Source organism: Passer domesticus, chromosome 2 (assembly GCF_036417665.1).
Source record: "Passer domesticus isolate bPasDom1 chromosome 2, bPasDom1.hap1, whole genome shotgun sequence".
Lineage (NCBI taxonomy): Eukaryota > Metazoa > Chordata > Aves > Passeriformes > Passeridae > Passer > Passer domesticus.
In genome coordinates, this window is record NC_087475.1 from 25568495 (window position 1) to 25584757 (window position 16263).

The window sequence follows — 16263 nt, forward strand, 5'->3', positions numbered from 1 at the left end:
GCAAGCACCAGCTGTCAGTGACTGCTGCCATCTACTACAAAGTCAAACCTCCAAGCTCTTGTCTATTTTGACAGCACTAGGACATTCTCAGGCTGGCTACTGATGCCTCTTTTTCTGTGTAGCAGGGGAGGTACAGAGTTAATGCACTAATGAGGAGGATATGGTGCCTTGACAGTGCAGCTAGGGAAGGGTTAAAATGCTGGAACTCAAGGCTGGGATCAGGAATTAGGGAAGGAGGGACAAGAGTCTGAGGCAGAGGTAGGGGCCAACAATAGGCAATGAAGCCAGAATGATATTAACAAAGAAGGAAATGGAAATCTGCAGTCATTCCCCCTTTCATGTAAGAGGGACAAGCAGAGAAAGTGACAAGACTGTCAGAAAAGAAAGCTGAAAAAAAAAAAAAAAGACAAGCACAGTATATACGCGAAGAAGTAAGTGCCTCTTGCAGCTGCTTTTTCTCTTCCTCCTTGGTGGAAGTGTGAACTTTTCCCTCATACACCTCCTACCTTCTGCAGTTCTGTTAAAGGTCCTTTTTCCCTGCCTCATCTGCTGGTTAAAGTATGTCTGTTGCTGCACTCAGAGATGGCACCAGAAGTTATGGATTTATACTGCACAAGGTATGGAGATGGCAGCCAGTACTACACCAGAAGAAGGTACCTTGAGTTGGATACAGGGCAGGACAATGTCGGAGGAGTGGCACCATGTTTTGCTCAAAGGTTTTACACTCCTGGGGTTACACAAAGCTGTTGTGCACAACAAAGCTATGCATAACAAGCTGAAGAACTGTGGCATAGGGGAAGCCCACAGACACCCTTCTACACACAGACTGAGAATTCGGTCCTCCACAAACAACTTATGATGCCTGCAGCATCAGAAGAATTCCCTTCCACCTCTGGTACAAAGGAAACCAGAGAACTCAGCAAAAAACATTACAACTATATCTTTCTTTCTCTCCTTTGGTGGGCACAAGACATGCTTTTGGTAGGGACATTTGATGGGATGAAAAAAAAATCTGCATTATTCTTTCCCCCCTCTCTTCCAGACATTAAATCAGTGCTGGAGTTATGGGAATCTACACATTCATTATCCTTCCCGCTGGAATCAAAATATGTGTGTATGAAATGTGGTGTTCAACTTTTTTTTTTTTTTCTGGGTTAAAATTCATGTGCAAACTAAATGTGATTGTCTGTTTAATCTATCTTTTGGACTGCCACTCAGATAATCAGAGGGTAAAAAGCATTACTTGTGGTGACTGAATGAAGGGAAAATTTCACTGACTTGGTATTGGCTTTAAAGTCATCCCAGATACCAGGACCTATAGAAGAGCAATGTTTTAACAAACAAGTTAATACTTGACAGTGAAGTCATCGGGTATCCAAGGTCCTGCTCTGGAACATGGGTTACTGATCAACCTGGGTCACTAAAAGTTCAGGTTGTCCATCTCGTACTTTGCAGACAGCATGGCTGTTTTAAGCAATGCTTCTGAAGCTGAAAGACATAAATATCACGTGCTTGGGTTTGATCCAGGTAACACCAGCAGGTCCATTTGACCACAGCTTATATATATATGTAACGCAGGACAGTAAAGGAAAATGTTGTCCGTCTTCACCCCTGCAAAATATTAATTGAAACACTGACATTTTACTGCCAGTTAGGCTACAAGCTTTTATGAGTTAATAACAACACTCTTTCTTGAAACACCCAGGAGTCTAGAGCAGAAATTACAGCTGAAATAAATGGGCAGGAGATCTTTCTCCTTTTTAATGCCTTTATTAAGAAGAATCAGCTCAGGTGGGGAGAAATCGATGGGTTGCGCCCACACCGCCGTTGCTCCCAGGCGTGGCACGAAGAAGGAGGACGATGCAACTCTGTCCACTGGTCTGCAGACAGAGCTGGGGACTCTGTCCTCACGGGAGAGTCGTGGAGTCCTTGTCTTGTGTGTTTAACACTCCGGGATGTCTTCTTAATCAGTATCTTTTAGGTTAGGGTGAGAAACAAAAAGGTCCAAGCAGGTACAGGACTATGCTCCCATCCTTAGACGTCACTTAAGTCACTTGTTGGCTCGTGATTTTAGGGGTTTTTCTTGTAAAAACTGTAAAACTGTAAAAACCCAGGGTGCACTGCATTTATTTGCATGTTGTCTCTGGTGTCACTGCCCATTCTCTTTACCCTGGAGGGTTTCCCTTGGTATCTTTTTGGCAAACGGCCAGCATCAGAGGAACAACAGTTAATCACCGGCCATTAACGGGTGATTAAGGACTTTTTCTTTGGCAGCACACCCAAAGAAGTCTGACCGGTTTGACTTGCTTTTTTTTTTAACTCTGAAACTAAAAAAAATACAATTTTCTATTCATAACACAGCTGTTTAGAGCTTTAAAAAAATGTTGCAGATTTCTCATGCATATAATCTTAAGTTTCTCCTGGGTCACGATGCATTTTGATTCATCGCGTAGATTAAGCAGGTGCCATAGGAGCTGAGGTGAACATCAGATGGTAGTTTCACCAGCTCTGTTGTGTTTTAAAGAAAATGATAATGGAATGCTGCTATAAAATCACAGGATCACACATGTCAACTAGACTACAGCACTAAATGCCGTATCCAGGATTTCCGTAACTACCTCCAGGGACGGTAATTCCACCACCCCCCTGGGAAGCCATCCCAAGGTCTGACCACCCTTTCTGTGATGAAATTCCTCCTAATGTACAACATACAACCCCCTGGCCCAGCGTAAGACTGCGTCCTCTTGTCTTGTCACTGGTTACCCCATGTGACTAGAGCCTTCTTTCAGATAGTTGTAAAGTGATAAGGTCTCTTGATCCTCCTTTTCTCCAGGTTAAACAGCACCAGCTTCCTCACCTGCTCCTCTCAGGACTAGTGTTCCAGACCAGCTTTGTTTCCTTTCTCTGGACTTGCTCCAGCACCTCAAGTGTCCTTTGTGGACTGAGAAGCCCAGAACTGGACACAGTACTTGAGGTGTGGCCTCACCAGCGCAGTATAGGGCAAGTGCTGTGTATAGGGCAAAATGATGTATCTGAGCAAGAAATAGCACCTTAGAAGCAAATCACACTTGAAAATGAGGAGTTTTCTCAGAAACACCTGGCGAAGTGAGGGATGGGAAGAGCGTGAAACAATAAATGGTAAATTCCTGGGAGTTTATAACAGCTGCCAATTAAAGGGCCGGGAAGCCAGCCCTGAAGCGCCGGGCTTTGGCCGGGCCAGGCTCTCCAAGCTCTCCCCTCCCGGGCGCTAACACACACGCTCGGCGGCGGCCCCGCCCGCCGGTGGCTGCGCGGGGCGCGGGCGGCCCGCGGGGAGGCGCGGAGCGGTGCCGGGAGGGCGCGCCCGCCCGCCCGCGGAGCCCGGCCCGGCCCCGCCGGCGCGGAGCGGAGGCGGAAGCCGCGCCGATGAGTTGTGCGCGCTGGGCAGCGGGTGTGCGGAGCCCCGCGCTGTGCCGAGGTAAGAGCGGAGCGGCCCTGCCTTGTCCCCGCCAGCATGTGGGGACGGGCCGCTGTCATCGCCCTGGCCGCCCTGGCCGCGGCCCTCTGGCTGCGGCGTGACGAAGGTACAAACCTCCGAGCGCCGGCCCGGGCGGGAGGCGGGGCCGGGTGGGCGCCGGGTGCTGCCGGAGCCCGCGGGCGGTCGGGCCGGTGCGCGCTCCGCACGGAAGGAAAGGTCGCCGGGCCGAGCAGCCCGGCCGGGGGCTGGGCCGAGGCGGGACGGAGGCGGCGGCGGCCTCGTGACGCTGCTGCCGGAGAGCGAAACCGCAGCGAAGGGGCGGCAGCGGGGCCCAGCGGGATGCAGCCCACCCCCGCCTGCCGCGGGGGCCGGCCGGGCCGCTCACCTGCTCCGCGGAGGGACGGCCGGGGGCGGGGGAAGCGCTCGCAGACCCGACCCCCAGCCCCGCCGCAGGGTCTGCCAGGGGCAGCGGCTGCCGGGTCCCCGCGGGCCTGCGGGCGGCGCCGGCTGCGGCGCGGCTGTCGCGGCGGCCTGCAGGGGCAGCGCTGCCGCGCGTGTGTGCGCCGGTGCGGGGTGCGGGGGGAGCCCGCCCGCCGCGGGCTCGCTGACACGGCGGCCAGGGCGCAGCGATGTCGCTGCCCGCGCTGGCGCGGCGCGGCCCGGCACGGCGGTGCGCGGGGGTGAGGTAGGCGCCGAGCGGAGCTGCAGCGCCTTGTGTGTGGGGGTGTGTGCGTGTAGGGATCGCGCTCCACTGCGGCGGGGAGGGAGGGAGGAGAAGGAAGGGAGGGAGGCAGGCGCACTGTGATGAGCAGAGCCTCCAGGTCCAGCCAGCGCCGTCGTCCTGTCGCTCCCAGCGGAGCCCGGGGCGGGGGAGCGGCAGCGCACGAATGACTGCCTGAGAGGGGGGGAGGCGAGCACCGCGGCTCCACGCCGGCTGCCTGCTTGTTTATTTATTTACCATCATCGTTTTCGGAGAGGGCGAGTCAAGGGGAAGAGGCTTTTTTCCTTTTTCCTTTTTTTTTTTTTTTTTGCCACCTCACTACCCCTCTTGTTGCAGGTGGCCGCCGCACAGAGCGGCGCCTGGAAAGTTTTGTTTGCGTGCGTGCGGGCTGCGAGCGGCGGCGGCCCGGGATGCGGGTCCCGGGGCCCGGCTCCCCGCCGCTTCCCGCCGCACCGCGGCCGCCGGGGCTGGCGTAGGCGCCCCCTGGGAGAGCCGCGTGCGGGCATTAAACCCCCTCCCTCCTCCCCGCCGCCCTCCTCCGCCCCCTCCGTCCCTCCCTCCCTCTCTCCCTCCCTCCCTCCTTCCCTCTCCCCGGTGCGCGGCCATTGCAGTGACCCCGGCCGGCCAAGGATGATTACGAACACGCGGGGCTTCCTGTGGTCGGATCTGGAGACGCGGGCGCTTCTGGAGATCTGGGGCGAGGCGGACGTGCAGTCGGCGCTGGACGGCAACTTTCGGAACAGCCATGTGTACCGGGACGTGGCGTGCCGCCTGGCCGAGCTGGGCTTCGAGCGCACCCCCGAGCAGTGCCGCATCCGCATCAAGGGCCTCAAGCGGCAGTACTACCAGGCCCGGGACGGGCTGAAGAAGAACGGGCACGCCCGCAAGATATGCAAGTACTACGACGAGATGGACCGGATCCTCAGCTGCCGGGGGGGGCCCGACGGCGCCCCCGAGCCGCTGGCCCCGCCGCCCGACGGCGCCCCGCCGCCCGCGGGGCCGCTGGCCGCGCCGCCCACGCCGGGCACGCCGCACAACAGCCGCGAGCTGGACGCCGAGCTGGACGAGGACGCCGGGCCGGAGTCCCCCCGGGACAACTTCACCGAGGATTCCGGCGAGTGCTCTTCCTACGCCGACCACCCCATCAAGGTGGAGTGCCCGCCCTTCGCCATCCCCGTGCCGCCGGGTGACGGTGAGTAGCCTGCGGGCTCCCGGCGCCGGGTGTGCTCCCCTCGCCCCGCGGGCTCTCGCAGCCCGGCTGCCGGCGCTTCTCCGCAGCTAGCGCGCTTCTGAGCGGCTTCTGCCTTATGCTGCTGCCTCCTGCCCCGTCCTTCGCGCTCCGAAACCCGCCCGTGCTTCCCCCCGCTCTTGCACCTTGCGCGTCCCTGTGAACTGGGGAGCGGGCTGCTGCCGCTGCTGGAAATGCTGCATACCGGGGAGGGGAGACGCTGCAGACAGGGACCCTAGTGAGTTTTAATCGGTATTTGTCAATGGGAAAACTAGCGCGGAGATTATCGAGACAAAGTGTCAGGTAGCATTGAACAAGAAAATAAGCATCCTTCTCGCTGGAGTGTTTTCCCGTTCCTTGCAGACTGAGTGCAGTTTGCTAATCGGTATTAAAACGGTGATGACGATAATACCTGAAAAATCTCCTTATTGTTGCAGCTGGGCCAGAAAGCTACTAGGGGAGAGCTTTCACATAATAAATTGCACGGGTTAATTCAGAAACAATGTTTCTAACTTTACCGGGCTTGCGGACAGAAACAGCACTTTGATAAAGCCGTCCTTTCCCTGTGCGTTCTTTACCCTCCACATTTGTATTGTGGAGGTGCTGGGGAAATGCTGCTTGTTTGTTTTCAATCTGGATTAATGCAGGTTTGCAGGTTGTTTAATACAAACATGAACCTGTCTTCAGAAGTTGACATCACTTAAGCATCAGCCAATTGGTTGACGTTTAAGCAACCTTCTTTTTACATTTAAACCCCATCAAAGAGTTGTTTACACTAATGTTCTTTTGAAATGCAAATCTAGAATGCCAACAGACTGAAACTCAGTTTAGATTAATGTGATTATCTGCAATAGACAAATGAGGCTATACTATTTAATAACCTTCACTTAAACCTTTTTAGAAAATGAAAAATACTCCTATTGTTGAAGTTTAGCACTACAACAATTAAAAAATGGCTCTGTGATTTTTGTGTTACCCTTGCAACTTGGTAGAAGTTTGTGGATTTGCTTTGGTACTCTGAAAGAAGTACTATTTATCTCACGTAAATACAGTTCACATTGAGAAAGTGTAACCTAATGCTTTGTGAGACGTTAGGTCACATCTTGTAGGGAGATTTTTTTGCTGCTTTCCTCTTAGAAAATTGTTTTTCATCAGAAAAATAATAGATTCTTTCCTTGCTTTAGGCTTTAAAGAAGTCAGTGCTCCAACCATTACCCCACCTCTCAATCAGCCCAAAAGATCAAAAAAACGCCATACCAATTTGACATTGGATAAAATGATGGAAAAATTTCTGCAGCAGAGCATGGATACAGATGAGAAATTTTACAGATTTGAAGAGCAGAGGCTCAAAATCGAGGACAAGCGTCGGGAAGCTGAGCATGCTCGAGAACTCCAGATGTTACAGATGTTGGGACAGATGTTGGCTGGAATTTCTTCTACTGTATCACAAAGGTCACAGTCTATACCAACAAGTCCACCTCGGAGAACAAACCACCGTTCATATGCGGATAACTTTAATTATAATGCTATGACAGCAACACTTTCTCCACCGATAGGTACTTCCTTCTACAGCATAAATAAAAACTAGGGTACTTTTTAAAACTTCTGTGTGAAAGCACTGGTAGTAAGCAGCTTTTGAAAATAAAAGCTAATTGGAATTATTTAATCCTGTGGTGAAGGTGTTTGTCTGATGTGGAATGAAATTAAATCATTATTGTACTGGTTATTTAATACAGGTACATTAGTTATAACAGATTTTCATGAGCAAAATTATACCTTTTGAACCCTGTAAACCTTGGGAACTTCTTGCCACATTCACGTCTCTGTACACTGAAGCGAGGAGAAGTTATATATGTAAAAGGCAAGTAGGAGAGTTGCTGGAAGCAATCTGGAAGCGTTAGTTACTCTGTAGCAGAAATATTGCTGCTGTTTTGCTTGAAGTTATCAAGCATAACCCAGTATATGAAGTTAAGGCTGTGTATGTGTTTTTTTAGGGCTGGGAAAAGAGTGGAGTTTTTCCTACACTGAAGTCATCAGATGTTAAGGTCTAGCTTCTTTAAAATAAATTTCTTTACAACAAAATTCTGGAACTTATAAATTAAATATTGTATTATTGTAGTAGGTGTAATAGAAGATGAAAATATTTGCTTTTTTTTTTTTTTCCTACACGAGCTCTATAAATTCTATGGGCATCTGAATTTACTTTAAAGAAAAAGACAAAGCAATATCTCAAGAATTGGTATTTATGCACAAACTCTTCCTTCTGTACCTCATGTGTGGGCCAGAAGCTGATGGTAGCAATCATTAACAAACTCCTTGAGATCTGTGTGCCTGTGGCATTTACCTTTGTCTTGGTCTCTTTGTACCTGGAGGTAGACTGCATGGGCAGGAGGAAATCGGGGATATTCCATCAGTGCTGGAACTAGGGTCAGATTGGGGGCTTAGTGATTGTAGCCTGCCACATGGAAATGCAAAAAGTGTTATTCTCTTCTAATTCTGAATTTTACACTGCTTGGAAGGAAAAAAGTGTAGTTCGAAAAGAGGGGAAAAAAAAAGGGAACCAGGCGGCATCAGTGTTGAATAATAATCTGGCATGCCAGATCCTAAGGGGCATTCCCTGAGTCCTGAGAGGCCCTTGCCTCTCAGGAGTGTGTTAGTTATTGTTTCCCTGTAAAATGCTGGGTGGTTAGGCCTGTTGAGGGTTTAGGCTGGCAGATCTGGTTGTGTTTCTTGAGGGGATAGTTGGTGTATAGGATTTCCAGGTGGCAACAGACTTTTGCAGATAGATTATGGGATGTGAATGGATACAGTGTTTCACTTCTAAAATTACGGAAATTGGTGTGCTTTAGAAAACCCCATAGGAAATTATTTAAGGTTCTAGACTGGGGTGAAGGTACCTACAAGGCCTTACCATTACTTCTGAAAGTTTTTTCCTGGAAAGTTTAATTATGTGTAGCAACCTGAAACAGGTTCAATTTTTCTTTTTGGATTTCATCATACAGGTGTACAGGCATATTGCACTATGCAAAAATGCATTTTATTTATTTAACTGTAGCAAGAGGAATTTGAGATTCTAATCTTCTAATTGGCAAGAGTGTAAAAAAGTGTTTATGCTAAAATGTGAGCATAATGCTTCAGGCAACACATCTTTTAAGGAATTAAGATTTAATTTGTTAAGAGCTGAATGTGCCATAGTGATTCTGTAGGTAGAGTATGGCTAAATTAAGAATGGCTTTTTGCATAATTCTCTGCTTTCTCTCTATTTATTATGTAGTCATTTTATATTCACATGTGAACAAGAACCAGCAGCGAATTAACACAAGGCCATCTTAGCAACACTGCAGTTTAAGGGTTCCAAGCTAATAAGTAATATTCTTGTGTGGTTGAAAACCAGCAGGTGTGTGAAGTGTGATTTAAAGAAAATAATCTGCCCTATTTTCAGAGTAGATAAGGATTTTGTTCTCCTTTGGGTCACTGCAATGCTATTTTGGCTGTAATCCAAAACAGGTAGTGGGTTTTTTCTTTTATTTTAATTCCTTTCTTTTTTTACCCCCCTTTTTTAATTATTTCTCAGTAAGACTGGGATGCCTGTATTCAAAAGCAAAAGATCAGCCGAGAGTATTTATCATTATTGAAGACTAAAACATACTATTACTGAAGATTAATATGTCTGGTTTAGATTCTGTGAAAGATAGAGAAAAAAACTGTATTTTGCTGATAGCACGCAGATTTGTAATTTTCTTGTTTATTACATTTTTTCCCCTTTAATTTGCCCAGTACTTCTGGAACAGAATTTTTTTTCCCTTCTTTTTCCTCCTCTCTGTATTTTGGAGTTGTGGGTTGGGGTTATTGAGTTGTGTGCAGCTGAAAGTAAGGAGTATCATGGGAGTTATTTTCTACATAATTATGTTATATATGTGTAGCAGTTCTTGAAAGCTTTTAGAAGATCTGTAAAAAAGAAAGTAAGCATGGCTGTGGTCTAGGACGCTCATATTAGCATTCAAATAAGCCACTCTTCTGAGCAAAATTTTACTGGTAATGAGGAGCTTTTAAAAACTTGCTCTTTTAGTGTATTTGTTGCAGTTTATAGTTAACGCATTGTTGAGAGAAGTAGTGATCTTCACATTTTTCCCATGTTAGGTAAATGTTTCAGTTCTTTCTAGTTGTGATTGTTGAAGTAATTTTTCCTTCTAAATTTTTGTAGCCTTTTGGAAGAGTCATTTGATATATAGCTTACTGAGTGTGCAGTTGTTTTAGTATGTGGCTTGACATGTAGCTTTGCATCAGAGATCTGGAGATGTATTATAGCTAAAAATGATCTTTGTGTGATATTTGTGATGTTTGCATCTAGTGCGTTGGATTAGAGTTTTGCAGAAAGACTTTCACTATGCTTTGTAACCGCCTACCAAAATAAAAAAGCAGTGAGCTAGGCCCTGATTCTGCTAAGAGGTGCAAGTCTTTAAGGGGAAGCGAAATAAAAGGTAGGGTGTCCATTTAAAATTTGGTTTCAGTTGCTTTGTGCTTGCTCTGTGGATGTGTTCAGTCCTTACTAAGTGTTCCTATTTCAGTTGAGATTAATTATGGAACTGATTTCAGGCTGAACTAAGAAGGTATTTCTAGTTACAAAACGTTCATGTAACTATTCTGGGTTGTTGCTTCTTTCTGTACCTGAGCCCTAAATTAGAACTGTGAACAGTCAGTGCAAATATTCTCTTCATCAGACCCTGAATGCATTTTTATAATTATCACCTTCCCTAGTTACTCACCGTTCTAAAGGCCTTTAAGTGACAAAGCAGTTGGATTTTAGAAGTATGTCACTTCGTGTATCTTTGTGTAGTTTTATTAGTGTACATGAGTGCTTAAAAGAAATGCTTGGCAGTAGTTTAAGAAAGAACATTCTTTGAAGTAACACTTATTTTCTTCTTTTCAGTTATAGAGAGGTCTTTTTCACTGCACAGAACACACACTCTGAAGGATATGGAGAATATTTTTCAGCTGGTGCGCAATGTTATCCCTCCTCTAACAGGGAAAAAGCATAAAGGTCAAGATGGTCGTATAGGCATTGTTGGAGGATGTCGAGAGTAAGTTAAATAGAAATTTGATTTTTGCTTCTGATAAAGCATCAGGATTTCATAACTGCTTGGAGAAGCCATTCAAACTCACCTTACACTTAAAGCTCTCTGGAAAACTGTGGTTTAGTACTCCATCATCATGACCATGCATACTTAGGAAAGAACATGGTACCTTGCAGATATGTTGCAAAATTTTTATACTGAATGCTATGGGAACTTAAAATGCTGTTTGTGTCTACCTTCTCTGTCTTTTTTGACCACCAAACTCTGCTTTCAGTGTTAGTCTTTTCCCATTGCATGGTGAGATTTTAGAATAAGTAGGTAAGACAGTGGCACATCTGATTTTTTGCCTTTGTGGGAACTGTGTTTCTATTTTCTTATGCTATGTTTTCTTGTGTGCTTTTTATTTTGATAAATATTGGTGTTTAGTGGATTCTGTCAATGCCTTGCTTTACGTACTGAAGTAATGGAAATATCCTATTTCAGGGATACTGCATAAATCATTAAATTTATACTGCATAAATCAGTTAAATGCTGTATTGACCTAGAAACAATATTGGCCACAGTACTTTAAAGGAGCCACTACACCTTCCTTCTTTTCATTTTCCTCTTTTGAAAGAGAGGTGACATCTTTCTCCTGTATGAGAGATCTACTGTTGGACATCTGCTGTGAATAAACATTTCATAAAGAGCAAAAAGGTGCTGTCTTGTAGCTGGGTCAAATAGCCAGGAGTTAGAAGCTAATGGTCATAGGTTCTTACCTCCTGGTTGAAGTAAGCTCCTTTGGAGAGCAATTGTGTTCATATCTCTCTCTTCAGTCTTTATAAAGAGAATTTAGGACAACTGGAATCACAGTTTAGGCACTTTAGTTAAGCATGTAAAACCAGATGGGATTGATCCAGGTCACAGATCCCATATTTAGCTTGCAAACAGTTTTTGGCTCTTGTTTGTTTGTCTCTGAAGTTTTACCTCTTTTACTTGAGAAAATTTTGCTGGTTTATGGCGTGATCTGTGTAAATATTTCTATACAAGATCATTATCTAATCTCATTACTGTGGTTCCTAACCTAAATTTTATTTCATTTTAGATACACTGGAGCACCATATTTTGCTGCAATTACAGCTCTCAAAGTGGTACGTGTTCCTCTTTACAAGTCCAAAATGAACTTTTTATGATTTCTGTTGCCTAGGTGTAATTTTTAAAATATCATTCATTGTGTAGTGCACATGAACTTTGAGCTCTAGAAGGTCTTCTCTTAAGCAAAGAAAATCCTTAGTTCAGAATTTGTAGAAATACTTTGTAAATGTGTCACTTACTGTGTTTCATTCACTGTGTTTCCTTTCTCTATGTAAGGTGAGGTTAGAAATATGTCCAAAGTTTGACAATTTCAGGGAGTTGGATAGGAAATTTCAAGTCTTGATGGAATGTTTGCTCCAAAAGTGAACAATAAAATAACCTTAGGTTATTGTTTAGTTATGTTTTTGTGCTATTGTGAGTTCTTCAGATTTTTTTTCTGGACCTGATAGTTAACTATGTTGAATGAAATAACTTTCTTTCAAAACTTAAAACTTTAGCCTAGTAAAATTCTTACATGCAGTAAGTTTAAAGATTGGAGGTGGAATTCCATGTAATTTCTCATAGCCTATTTTATTTGCATTCTAGTCTTCAGCAGAAGTATTTTCTAAGCTTTTTTTTCTAGAAGCATGAACTTCCTTATTTTATTGACACATTGAATGGCTAAACAGACTACATAAATACAGGGTGTATGTAAACACACAAATGTGAACAAGTCATGCTTGCATGATACATCTGATTTTCAGAAAGCTGTGTATAGTTTGTCAGTACTTTCAGCTCATTGTGTGTTTTTCTTTTTGAAGATTTCTCTCAATGTGTAGGCAACCATCCCAGATATTTCCAACCACTTTTTCCCTCAAACCCTTAAAGATTTGAAACTGAAATGATAATATTTAACCACTCAGCTTTCTGTCCACTATGTGGAAGTCCAGTAGCAATAGTAGGAGGTTCCTTACTGAAGTCAGTTGATTTCAGACTGTTACACCTGCACATAAACAAGTCAGAGTGGCTTGAACTGTTCAATGTATAGCAGTAAAGCAGAGAAGACACTCCTTGATAATGGGAAATTTCAGTATGCGTGACCAATACAAGATCACTGGTCTGGTCACTGCTTACATAATTTTATGTGTATTCTGATTTTTTGAGATAGTAGCACAAGCTTGAGTCTCAACTCTTCAGCTTTAATGTTTATTTAACATAGGGTGTGTTGCTGAAATTGTGCCAGCCTTTTTCGTGTATGAATTTGGCTCATTGAGTAAAAATGGTAGGACTAGAAATGTAAGCATGGCTCACCATAGCTATATGCAAGTATGTTACAGTAGTATTATGACTTTCTTAAGTAGTTTTACTCATGTTCATCTGTGTTCTTTTGTACATGAGACATTGTATTCTTTGCTTATCTATGGATGAGAAACATTTCTCAAGTGAATAAAAATTTGAGAGTTGTGTTTTCAGTCATCCTGTTAGTGAGAAACAGAAAAAAAATATATTGGAAGTTAGATACAAAAATAACAGAACATTTCATACTAGTCTATGCTAAAATAGAAGAAACATAATAAAATTTGTTTAAATTATCAAGAAGAAAGAATTCAGTTGAATTATTAGTTGAGTAATCTTTGGAATGATAAAGTTGTTATCATTAAATATAAATTTGATAATACTGTTTGCAAATTTTCTTTTTTAGGGTGCAGATTTATCCCACGTGTTTTGTACCAAAGATGCAGCAACAGTAATCAAATCATATAGTCCAGAGCTGATTGTTCATCCAGTTCTGTAAGTGATTTATGTTTTGTTTAAATGAGCTAGTCAGGCTTACTAGTTTTAATATTTCAGTCTGATAGTTGATTACTTTGTTATTTCTTTTGCTGAGTTACTGGATGGATGAGCTGGAGATTACAAAAACTCCAGGCTTTATCCTTTCATTATGACTAGTTTAATATTTAATATGGGACAGTCAGCTGTGAATTTCTTTTCATGTCTGTCTAAGTACAAGTTTTTAAAAGCAGAGATCTTTCTTTCTGCTTCTTTCTGACCTGTTCTGTGATTGTAATGCATTTCCCGGTGAACAGTAGCAAGATCCAGAGCTACAAATTACTACAAGTCAGCATTTTGCAATCTGCATTTGAAAGGCAAATGGAGTGTGTTCTCTTGCTTCTTCAGCCCTGATAGTATTTAATAGTAGTGTGTCTGTTTGCCTCTCACTGCTGTGTATATAGACACCTAGGTAAAATTGCAAGGCAAGAGAGATGCTAATTCTCCTTTTTTCTTCATGAGTATGTTGCTTGAAATACACACCTGTTCTTCAGAATAAATAGATGTTCCAAAATTATATAAAATAAGGGTTTAATTAACAAGAAGATGAAAAGTTTAATAAGTGACTGTCCTCTGATTGGGAAAATCTGTGTGTGTGCTTCTCTGAATTTTTGTTCTGAAATGTGTTACTGATTAATGAACTTTCATGGGATAAATTTGTTTCAATTAGGTGTTATGATGGTTTGCAATGAGCACTGCAAATTGAAATTAAGATGTGTGCCTTAGGTGTGAGTTTAGCTCGCACCAGTGCGTGTCACAGTCTGCTGGTGTACATAGCAAAGCTGTGATGAGGGTAGGAAAAGCATAATTTAAAAACATGTTTGTCAGATATTGCTGTCAGGAAGGATTTATGACAGCAGGAATATTTTGGTGTCTGAGAACAAGAATGTGGTCTTCCTTATGGGAATGCCTGTGGCTGGAAGTCGTAAGTTTATTGTGTTCTGAAGGTGGGTTTCATTCCTCTCGCTGGAGACAGAGGTGCTTAGAAGGAAGGCAGTTAAACAGGGTTGTGTTGTGTTGGCTGCTTTTTCCCCCTCTCCGCAAAGGTAGAAGAAACCCATAACTTTATGGATTTCAGACCAAATAAAAATGATGTTTGAAAGCAAGGGAGAGATGGGTAGGGTTTTTACCAGTATGACAGTTTGCCTCTTCGGTCTAAAAAGCATCTCTTCTGTTGATGTTCTGTCTGATATCATATGATAGCAAATGCAATGGAGAAGCCTAATGGCGATATTAACATTTAACTTGGGGTTTTCTGGATGTATTTCACTTGAGGTACAGCAGATGGTCATCTTGTATGGTAACAAGTTGACCTTGCCTTGGGAAAAGCTTGGTTTGTGTACTCGGTGGTTCTTGATGTCTGGTCATGGAAAACGTTAATAGGAGAAATGGAAGCAGCACAGAGGAAAAGGGAGCTGAAAACAGGGTTAACAGTAAACTTTCTGTTCATGAAGGACCAGAACAGGCCTGCTAAGTAAGAGTGGGAATTTTTTTTGTATACAGATTCTCAGTGTCTTCTGTGGGATTTAGATTTCAGTAAAAACTCTGATCTTTCTACCTGCCAAGAGAACTTTTGATTTTAAACTTCTGCTCTGTCTATGAGTTCCTTGAGACGTACCCAGTATAGTTAATCTACAGATTTTCATATGCATGTATCTTTTAAGTCTGTGACTCAGTATTTAATATTTTTAATAAAACTGATTAATTTCATGCAGACAGCTGGGCTAATTGCATGATGAAGTGGATCTCTAAATACTGTGTACGTGACATTCAAAATGAAAAAAATGCAAATGTCTAAGTGTTCAGATTTTATTTATTGAATTTTCTCATATTTTTATATCTTCTGCTTCATTCTCAAACCAGGACAGAGGGAAAGAGAAAACAGTCTTTTCTGGTTAGAAAAGAAAGAAATCTTGATTGACTCTACTTAGCGCAGGTTTTATTGAAATTTACACTAACAGCCTATTTTTCTTGTGAGGTCCTTTGTGTTCAGTGTCACACTTTTCATATGATCCTTTATGTGTTGTGGAGCTGTTTGAGTTCCGCGGGCACGGCCGGCTGCTCCTGATTCAGAGCCTGATCTCCTAAACAGTCTTTGTGCTTTCTCCCGGGCCGCGCTTCACGCATGGAGGAACCTCCGGGTAAAACCCACGAGCAGCTATGGCATTGTTTTCTTTTGTGTCTCTCCTTAAAACTCTGCTTTGTTATGATTTCTCCATGACCCCTCAGAGTAACTAGGTAGCTGTTGTACCACTCTCTTATTATGCTAATCATAATTATGGCCCCGTGTACTCAACTCCCTGTTTGAGCAGCTTGGCACTTGGCCAGGGTTCAGCTGCCATTTTGTACTGCTGGGAGTCTGACATTTTATCTTAGCTGCCACTGCTTTCTCTACTGCCTTCACCTCACAGGGGATCACCTCAAGGGAAGAAAATACTCTCTTCTTGCCCTCTCTGGATGCTCAGGCTCTTCTGGCTCATTAGAGCTGCTGTTGTGGATCTTTGCCAGTATGACTGGTGAAGGCATGAGAGAGTTAGAAGTTGGACCGGGGCGTTTCAGGTCTTTGGCAATCACTTGTCACTTGAAGGATGCAGAGAATGTTATGTGAGAATCATTGAGCAGGATTGCAGAAGGAGTTATGAAAATGAACATCCATCTTCCAGCATTGCCAGGGCAATTCCATGTGACTTCAGATGTAGTCAATCCTGGGAATCCTTTTGGTGTGACATTCCATGCTGGGGACACCCATAGTGCCATCCTCTCTGTGGTTTTTGTTTCTTGACTTCATTCCCTCTAAGTGAATGTGAGAGCTGGGACTGCATGTGGCAGCCTGGGATCTGGAAAAATGAAGCTTCAGCACCTGGCTCTATGTCCTCACTACCTGAGCAGAATAATGAAA

General features: G+C 44.1%; 1 protein-coding gene across 7 annotated transcripts in view; it reads left to right on the forward strand.

Moving 5' to 3' along the window:
* The first annotated feature begins 3295 nt into the window (after positions 1-3295).
* NAXD (NAD(P)HX dehydratase) overlaps positions 3296-16263 on the forward strand; it is a 50808-nt gene continuing 37840 nt past the window's right edge. Inside the window, exons 1-6 of one of the 7 annotated variants that reach the window (XM_064407796.1) lie at positions 3302-3457; positions 4790-5370; positions 6591-6962; positions 10337-10487; positions 11566-11611; positions 13237-13325. In XM_064407796.1, the coding sequence (XP_064263866.1) occupies positions 4809-5370; positions 6591-6962; positions 10337-10487; positions 11566-11611; positions 13237-13325 (1220 nt within the window). In that variant the 5' untranslated portion in view covers positions 3302-3457; positions 4790-4808. Of the gene's footprint in view, positions 3564-3968; positions 4143-4789; positions 5371-6590; positions 6963-10336; positions 10488-11565; positions 11612-13236; positions 13326-16263 lie in introns of those variants that run through there. The other 6 variants (XM_064407797.1, XR_010355637.1, XM_064407795.1 and 3 more) reach the window with 6 other exon arrangements.